General features: G+C 53.6%; 1 protein-coding gene across 1 annotated transcript in view; it reads right to left on the bottom strand.

Annotated features, from left to right (window-relative positions):
- Positions 1 to 4,389, bottom strand: part of HSPG2 (heparan sulfate proteoglycan 2) — an 88,570-nt gene extending 84,181 nt beyond the window's left edge. Inside the window, exon 1 of the mRNA XM_007459310.1 lies at positions 4,288 to 4,389. Within this exon, the coding sequence (XP_007459372.1) occupies positions 4,288 to 4,389 (102 nt within the window). The remainder of the gene's footprint in view (positions 1 to 4,287) is intronic.
- Positions 4,390 to 9,742: the final 5,353 nt, after the last annotated feature.

Here is a 9,742-nt window from a genome sequence, read left to right as displayed (position 1 = left end):
CCTGCTTGCTCCCGTGGGCATCAGCAACAGGAAAAAACAGGCTGGAATGGCAGCCCAACAGCTGCAGCCAAAAAGCCCAGCTCCCCCTGCCCCCGGGGCTTTCCTCATCTGCTTCCTGGAGGGGGAGGAGGGGCAGGCAGGGCTGAGCCCATGGTTGAAGATAGCCCTGTGGGCAACAGAGCTGGAAATAAGAGGAAGGGCCCCTTCCTTTTGAGGCACCCTCCCTGTCCCCTTTCCTCATGACTAATGTCCATTCCAGGGCACAGTAACTCTGGACAGGAATAGGTATAAGGGAAGGTCATGCAGACAAACACTTCTGGGAAAGGCTGGCTGCACAAAGCTGAGCTGGTTCCCTAAGTCCTAAATGTCCCAAATACCATGATGAGGGAAGGGGGACAACTATTTAGTGTTTCCCAAATGTGCTTAATTTGGAACCCTTTCTTCCTGCAGACCTCATGGGACTAGGGTTCCACAGAACATACTTTGGGAACACCCACCCCAAACATCCACCTTTCCCTCAGCTAGCTGCCAGCTAGTTCTCCCAAAGGAAGGCTTTAGACGTAAGCTGTGAGCCACCACCACAGGGGTTTTGAAAAGGGGGTTCCTGAAGACAGAAAAGCCCCAAGGCCACATGAGAAGGGCTGACAAAGGAAAAGCAGGCCAGGTGACAGCTAGCTGGTGGCAGGAGGATATGCTCTCTCCTGGGGTGAGAAAACCCAGACAGGGGCTGCTCCTTCCCTCCCTGGCCATCAGCTGCCCTCTCAGAAGATGAGCCCCTCAGAGAGGACAAGGAGGGTAGCCCAGCACCTGGTCACTCCCAGTGCCCTAGGATCAAGAAGAAGGTCCCAGGGTATCCACGCCCAAAGACAAAGGGAGTGGAGTGATCGAGGGCGGGCTCAGCTGCTGAGTGCAGAGATGGGGACGGGGGATTGTTGGGGGCGAGGGGAGGTGGGAGGGGTTGGTGGTCCTCCAGGCAGCAGGTGGGCCATGAGGGATGGAGAATGGGCTTCCAGCTCACCCTGGTGTCTTGGGCAAGTCCCTTCCCCTCTCTGGGCCTCAGGCTCCCTTGTCAAATGACGCAGTAGGCCTAGATCACTGTTTTCCAGTCTGTCCTCAGGGGGTGGGGGGGAACAGGTAGAGTTTGGGCCCCCTCCCCCAAATACTCACTTCAATAAAAAACAAATTCCATCTTTTCCCATTTTATATTCTGACCTTCTACATAATATGTCTGGTTTAGTCCCTGGTTAGCTGTAAGCAAGTCACTTCACCTCTCTGTGCCTCTGTTTCCTCAGCTGTAAAATGGGCATGATAATTTATAATAATAGTATCTACCTCATAGGGTTGTTGTAAAATGCTAGCACATGGTGGAGGCTCTATAAGTGTTTGCTGTTATTTATCAAAATATAATAGTATTTAACCAAAATACCATTATTTTGATTGAAACAAGGGTTGCACTGCTTAATAATAAGTTTAAAAGTTTTCAGCTTAGACGATCCCAAAGGTTCCTTCTGGCTTTGCCATTTTATGACACTGAAACCCTGAAATGTTAGAATTCTAAAATTCTAGGCTGTGACTCCCACCAGCACAGAGAGTGGGGCTCAGGGAGGGAACTACAAAGTGAGGACCAAGCCATAAGGAACAGACTTCAGGAAACTGACCAGCGAACGGTTACCATCTTCATCATCGTCAATTACCCATTTACACCTCCCCCACTTCGCTGTTCCATTAAGACTCAAAGCAGCTAACAAAGATATACACGTAACAGCAAGAGAAAACCAACTAAAAATGCATAAGCAAAACTGTATTACAGCAGACAGGGCCTGGACTGGAGTGAGACGAGTAGACGGGAAGCATGTGCTCAATTCTGGAGTTCTGGGAAAGCGACAATGCATTAGGTTCTAAGTTTTCTAGTGGCCAGTGGGAAGAAGGAAACCTGACCAGTCCCTGGATTCTGTGTCCCAGGAGGTAAAAACAAACCCGTTGCTTAGAAGAAGCACAACTGGGCTTCCCTGGTGGCGCAATGGTTAGGAATCCACCTTTCAATGCAGGGGACACGGGTTCGAGCCCTGGTCCAGGAGGATCCCACATGCTGCAGAGCAGCTAGGCCCGTGCGCCACAGCTGCTGAGCCTGCACTCTAGAGCCCGCGAGCCACAGCTACTGAAGCCCATGTGCCATGGCTGCTGAGGCCTACATGCCTAGAGCCCATGCTCTGCAACAAGAGAAGCAACTGCAATGAGAAGCCTGTGCACTGCAAGGAAGAGTGGCCCCCCCGCTCGCCACAACTGGAGAAAGCCCGCACAGCAATGATGCTGGCAGAAGACCTCAGACCTCCCAAAAGGCAAGAAACTCCCCACGTACCTGGGTAGGGCAAAAAAAAAAAAAATTAATTAAAAAAAAAAAAAAAAAGAAGCAGCACAACTATTCCTGATACTGACAGCATGAATGCCCTGAGGGTAAAGATTTATCTGGCACCCTTCTTTACCCTTGCCGGGGTGGGGGGGTGGCCAGCATCCCACTGGAGTCCACTGACCATGACCCTTTGACAATGAGGTAAGGGGCAGAGGCCATAGTGTTCAAAGATCCAAGAGGCTGGAATGGTGGTCCAGGGGGCGCCCCCAGCATCCTCGGTCTGGGCAGGATTACCCATCCCTCCCCATGCCTGAACACAGCCAGTGCCCAAAATAGCCAGAGCAGGAGAGGGTGCCAGGAGGCCTGGGGCAGGGGACCTGGCTAGGCCTGCCCACAGAGGAGGGCCCAGTGGGCCAAAGCACACACATCCCTGGGGTACAAAGGAGCACCTTCACTTGGGCACATGGCCCTCTCTGGGAGTCCCCCACCCACCAGGCTCCCCCCTTGGCTGCATGTTGCTCACGCAGAGTCTAGGCAGCTGCTCCACCCTTTCCACAAGGCAGGCCTTCCTGCAGGAGCCAAATGGAAGAGTCTTCACAAAAACACCACCCGCACCCTAGAGGGAAGTGCTTGGAGACCTCCTCCTGCTCCCCACCTCCAAGGTCTGCCTCCCTCAGGATTCTCCTGGATCTCCCCAGCTGTAGGCCAAGACAATGGGGGCTATTTTGGGCTGCATGGGGTATTTAAAGCTCTGGCTGGGCCTCATTCCTGGGGAACAAGAGGCCTTGACCTCTGCAAGGCCTTCCTGAAATTGTTGCTGCTCATATTGTGGTGGATGTGTCCCAACCTCTCCCGCCAGGCCTTAAGGCCCTGAGGGATGCTGCACAAGTGCCGCCTCCTCCAGGAAGCCCTCAGGGCCGCTACCTAAGACCCTTGGAGGAGCTGGGTCCTGGCCCCTGCTCAGCCACTTATCTTCTCAGCCCACACTTTCTGCATTTGCAGTTTTCTCATCTGCAAAATGTGGATAATACCACCAGTAGGTGTAAAAGTACTTGGAGGCTTCTGTGGTTAAAATGAAGCTCTGTCTCCCCAGCTACCATGTGGGGGAGAAGGTAAGCAGGGTGGAAATCTTGTCTGTTTTGTCACTGCTCTTTTTCTCGCACCTGGCACACAGTAGGTGCCAAATAAATATCTATTGACTGATATAAATATTTGTGGAATGTGTCTGTAACCCCCACAGAACCACCCACAGTGCTGAGTACACAGGTGGTTAATACTCTTTGGTGATAGTATTGCCAGATCTCATTTTGGGCACTTGGACCATGCCAGGCCTTATGCTAAGTACTTTACATTGATTATCTCATTTAATTTGCTCAGCAATCCCAAGAGGTCGGTACTATTATTATTTTATAAGCAAGAAAATGCGAGTTCCACTCCAAGTGGTTAAGGAGCTTGCCTGGGGTCCTAAAACTACAAAGCGGCCTAAAACTACAAGAGGGAATCAAACCCAGGAACGCTGAAGTCTCTATATTCTTGCACAAAAACACCCCCAAGAAAGGCAGCGGGGTGAGCACTGAGCTGGGAGCCAAGAGCCTGAATTCAGCCATTCAGTAGCTGTGTGACTTCAAGCAAATCACTTGGTCTCTCTGGAACTGTTTTCTCTTTCATAAAAACAGGAGCATTTATTCTTGTTCCTTTGTGCCATTAGTAAAATCAAAGGGATTTAGGGATGTGACCATGTCCCCCATGTTAGCCCCAACCCCTCCCCAGGGTCAGCAGCTATGAAGGATGATGGGAAGATGTCCTGGAGAGGACGGGGGTGCCCACTGCTGGCTCTGGAACAAGGCTTGGCAGTGGCTGACAACAGCTGGTATGAGTTCTGGGCCTGGCCCAAGTAGGGGGAGAGGGGTGGGCTGAGAGGTCACCTCTGGTCCTACTCTGTCACCCTTCCTTGCTGACAGCTGCTGGGGCCTCAGGGCCAAGGGCCCCGCAGCAGGAGGGGGCGGGAGCCGGCTGGCTGGCGTCATCTCAGTCCTCATGCTGCCAACTGCTCAAATCCCAGGGTGCCTGGCCCTGCCGGGCTCACTGGCCAGGACGCAGGCCTCGCTGTCCCACCTCATAGCCCTTTCCCCAGTTCCCTGGGAAGTCTGGGGTGAGGGTGGAGGGGCTGGAGCAAAGGTCTGCAGGTTGAACATGCCTTGTTTGGAGCCTGGGCTGCCCCAGACGCCCTGGGGGGAGGTGGCTGGGCAGGTCTGGGTAGGAAGGGGGTCCTAGGAGGGGCCTTGTGGTTTTCCTGGCAAATGGCCGGGGTTGCAAGCCCTGCAGGGACCCTTCTTGGAGCCTGTGAACTCAGCCTGGCCTGGCCCCACCCCAGACCCCTCTCAGCCCCCATAGCTCCACTCCCAGCTCAGTGCCGAGCCTGTCCAGTCTGCTGCAGCCTACGCGGCTCTTGCTCCTCTGAACTCCTGCCTACCCATAATTACCACTGACCTTATTTTCCAAAGCGAACATGAAGAACAGTTTAACAAAGGATTCTTGGGCCACTTCCGGGTGTCAGAGGCAGCCTGGGAGATGTAGTCTGGATTTCAAACTCTAGGACATGTTCACAGTGTTTTGGAAGGACTTTTTTTTTTTTTGGCCACGCCGCGTGGCACGTGGGATCTTAGTTCCCCGACCAGCGATCCAACCCACGCCCCCTGAGGTGGAAGCGCAGAGTCTTAACCACTAGACTACCAGGGAAGTGCCTGGAAAGACTATTTTTATATTATTTTATTCATAAATCAAAGCCATCCTAGGAAACGTGTGTTAGCCACATGCCACCTCACACCAGTTAGAGCTGACTGGACACCCCAGCCTGGCAACTTCCTAGCTGTGCAGCCCTGAGTAAATCACTTGACCTCTCTGAGCCTCTGATGCCTCATCTGTAAAACAGGAATCAAAATAGACACCTCAAAAAAAAAAAAAATACCCACCTCACAAGCCTTTTGTGAACATTCAGAAGGACACCCCAAGAGCTTAACCCAGTGTCTGACACTTACTAGGTTCAAGTGTCACTTCTTGCCTTTCCTCTCCTCCCACTCCTACCCCACCAAGACCTACACGCCAAGAGAGTGAGCTCCTCAGAAACCCCTGGGGAGAATAAAGCAGGACAGCCCAAGAGCTTAACCCAGTGTCTGACACTTACTAGGTTCAAGTGTCACTTCTTGCCTTTCCTCTCCTCCCACTCCTACCCCACCAAGACCTACACGCCAAGAGAGTGAGCTCCTCAGAAACCCCTGGGGAGAATAATCCCTGTTCTGCCCCCTTACAGGCTAGACAGGGCTCAAGAGGAACCTACCTACAAAAGGCTCCGATGGATTCCTGGGTCCTGGACTGTCGGGGCAGGAAGGGATCACCTAGCCCAACACCCTCACTTATCAGAAAGGGAAACCGAGGCCCAGAGAGGGCAAGTAAGGACATTAAGGAGGCCCAGCAAGTGTTGAAGGGGCTGAATTCACACCCATCTCTGCCTGACTGCCTCTGGGTGACGTGACCTCTTGGAGCTTCATTTTAGCGTCCCTCCCCACTGGAGCATTGTCACAAGGAGAAGTTGGATTATGTATGCAGAGCTCTTACAGCAGTGCTGGGTACTCAGAGGGGACGCAGCAGCTCAAGGAAGAGAGGAAGAAGTCTCCCCGCAAGCTGATGGCAGAGGTAGACTCAGGACCCAGGTGTCCTGGCTCTTAACACAGGGCCCTTCACTTTCCACGATGCTCCCTTCTTCCCACCCTTCCCCAAGGCTGGGGTCCGGGCCGCACAGATGAGGACTCTAGGATGGTGGCATTAGGCTGGGTCTTTGCGGTGGGCTGATCAAGGCCTGAGACCCCAGTCTCAACCTCTGGGATTGAGAACTGGTTCCTCTGGCCCGCCCCAAGACCCAGTCAGACAGGCCCAGCAGAGGAAATGGCAGGAAGGGCTGGCAAGCAAGGGGTGCGTGTCCTTGGCAGGGAGAATTCACCTCCCAGGGACTTGGGTTACCGGAAATGATAAATCTCCCACTGCCTGCCACCTTCGACCAGGAATGTCGGCTGCCTGGGGGGAACATCCTGTCCACCTACCCCGGGACAGCCCAGGGACAGCCAGGACCTCGCCCACCCCCTGCTCCCTGCCCTGCCCCTGGGGCCTTGGCTTGGTCTCTGGGGCTCCGCAGCCAAAGGGCACCTGTCATTCTGGGAAGGTTGGAACAGTTGTAAATAACCAATCACAGGAGAAGAGAGGGCTGGAAGGGGGACCCCCAAAATATTGAAAGCCACCCCTAAACCTGATTCATTCAATCCTGTCAAACATGGATTCTGAGCCCCAAGTTTGGATGAAGGCTCCGATCTTGCTAACCCAGGGTAGGAGGTGGCACAGTGTAAGCTCTGGGGTAGGATTAACCCGGTTGGAGGCCCAGCTCTGCAACTTGCCAGTCGGGAGGCTTTTGGCAAGTCACTGCAGCACCTCCCACCCCTCATCTCTGACACGGAAGTGACACGGGCCGTGAGGCGCACCCTGTGACATTCACAGAGCTCAGCTGTGAGTCGCTTAGCACAGGGAGGGTCTGGCACACAGCAAGGGCCCAATAAACAGTGGCCATTAGGTATTGGGAAGTGTCGGGAAGGAGAAGGGAAGATAACCAAGAACTATCGTGTGAGTAGGTATATGAGCCATGCATGTTCTCTGCCATCATGGAGCAGCTGGATCATAAACCAGTACTTGTTAAATGCTGAAAGTGCTGAAAGGGAAAATACGGCAGGGTGAGGGGGACACGGAGTGGCTGGGTGGAGGCTGCTATTTTACACAGGCCATCCGTGCCACTTCTGTGGCACAGAAGTGTGAAGGAAGCTGGTGCATGCACAAAGAAGAGCTCTCTGAGCACAGGGAACAGCAGCGGTAAAGGCCCCAAGGCAGGAGTATCCTTTGAATGTTCTGGAAACATCCAGGAGGCCAGTTATCTAATACCCATAATTGCCCTGGGAGTGAGTTATAATTATCCCCATTCCCCACATGAGGAACATGAGGCTCAGAGAGGCTGGCCAAGATCACAGAAGGAGTAAGTGGCAGAGCTAGAATTCCAACCCTCCTTCTCAGCAAAGAGTCCAGGGGCTACTGAGTCCATCAGAACTCCCGTGGGGAGGGAGAGGGTGGGAGAAAAAGTACGCAAGGTGTTCAGTCAAGGACCTGATTCCTCCAGACTGGCTGTGTGATCTCAGATAGGTTACATCTCCTTCTGGGCCTCCATGTCTTCAGCCTCATGGACCAGCCATGCCTGTTTGTCCACCTCCCAGCTGATGAGGGAGGGGCCAAAAGAAGGGGGAGGGGAGAGTATGAGGCTGGGAGGTGACCTTGAGCTTTTCTGGCACCTCAGACCCGAAGCTCCTCCCCACAGGTGTGAATGCCACATACAGACCAGACCAACCTGAACCACCCAGCACAACTTCTTGCCTGCCCGAGTCAAGGGATGCTGATAACATCCTTCAATGCACGGGACAGCCTCCTCCCCAACTCCCCCCCCCCCCCCCCCCCCGCAAAGAGTTTGCACCCTGCCTACGCCTGCCTGGGCCTTGTCCCCGCTCAGCACCCAGGGCCCAGCCACAGCCAGGAATCTGTCCTGCACTCCAGCTCCAGGTGCCAGCCATGACTCTCCCCGTGGCACCCAGGACTCAGCCCGTGAACAGCTCCTGGCGTTCCCGACCAGGCGGAGGCCCATGACCGGCCTTTGTAACCAGGGGTGCCAAAGCAGGCCAGCCCTCATGGGCACCAGGCCAGACCCTGAGGCCCGGCCAAGTGCAAACAGCATGCTTGGCTCCCAGATACAGGCGCGTTAGAGCAGGCAGGCTGCCCACTGCCCCCATCACAACAAACTATCATCTCCGCCCTGCCGAGAGGGGCCCAGGCAGCCCAGGCAGCCAGCACCTCTGCTGGGAGCTGGGGACTGCCACGGGAGGCCCCCCACCCCCACCCCGAGAATGGGCAGTGGGAATCTCCGAGGCTGGACGTGGAGAGTCCAGATGCCAGCAGCTGAATGGGGAACTAAGCAGAGACAGGCTGAGGGGAGTGGGTGGGAAATTTAGGGGGGAAGGGTGGGCTGGATGGAGCTGAGTCACGGACTTTCCAACATTACGTATGGAGTTAGGCAAGGGGAGGGTGAGACCTCCCCAGCGCTAAGCAGAAAGTGGGTCTGGCACAGTGTGGCAAGGGGGGCAATCCTGTCTGCCTCCATCAGGGCCCAGGGGTCTCGCAGGCCTCCACAGACTGGGGCTTCCAAAACAGGACAGGGATCTAGTAAAAATGACAACAGTGATTCCTTACTGAGTGCACGCGGCACTTTATATGCACTGGTGCTATCCAACAGAACTTTCTGCAGTGATGGAAATGTTCTATACCTACTTTGTCCAATAAGGTAGCCATGAGCCACCTGTGGCTATCGAGCACTTGAAATGCAGCTGGTGCAGCTGAGAAACTTGAATTTCCTTTAATTAAATCTTAAACAGCCACATGTGGGCTGGCAGTCACCATACTGGACAGTGCAGATTTACACCATCACCAGTCCTTACACCAATCCTGGAGGGAGTGCTATCTCCATTTGACAAAGGAGGAAATTGAGGCTTGCCCAAAGCCACACAGCAGGCAAGCCACAAAGAAGAAATCAGAACCCAGGCCTGGCCCCTCTCTTGTGCCCCGACCCAGGGTCAATATCAACCCTGGCAGAGACTAACGGAAATTGTACGTGCGTGGGCGATAAGGCTGCCTGGTTGATCAAGGCATCAAGTCTCTTGCTTTTGGCGCGAAGTCTGTCGGTGGTTATCACACGCTGACCAGACGGGCCATTTATAAAAGTCTTTGATTTCTTGACATGAAGACATGAAGAAAAGGCAGAATGATGACATACTAATCGCAGCTGGTTGAGGAACCAAATCTTTGAGAATGCTGGGAATCTTCAGACAGCTGGGCTTGGCCTTCCCCACCTCATCACCCCAGACCCCACGCAGCCCCCCAAGGCTCCTGAGATCTGCACGACACTCTCACATGGCACATTTTCCTGCCTCTGAGCCTTTATGTATGCTGTTCCCTCCTCCCAGAATGCTATTGCTCTGCCTCCTAATCTAATCTACTCATCCATCCTTCAAGGCCTGGCTTAATTACCACCTCCACTCTGAAGTCTTCCTGGACCCCCCACAAAGACATCTTTCTCCCCCATACATCCGTAGGACTTAATTTCTACCTCTTAGAGGGCTAGAGATTTGGTCTTAAATACAGACACTTGAGTAAATGTCTCTACTCTCTTGCTGGAACCAAAGCTCCTTGGGAACAAACATCAGCTTGAGTTTTTTTCATCATATTTATATATGATATACTATATATATATATATA

The sequence above is a fragment of the Lipotes vexillifer genome, unplaced genomic scaffold (genome assembly GCF_000442215.2).
Source record: "Lipotes vexillifer unplaced genomic scaffold, Lipotes_vexillifer_v1.1 scaffold496, whole genome shotgun sequence".
Classification (NCBI taxonomy): Eukaryota; Metazoa; Chordata; class Mammalia; order Artiodactyla; family Lipotidae; genus Lipotes; species Lipotes vexillifer.
Note: the sequence above shows the minus strand (reverse complement) of the source record. Positions and strands in the feature narration are given on the sequence as shown.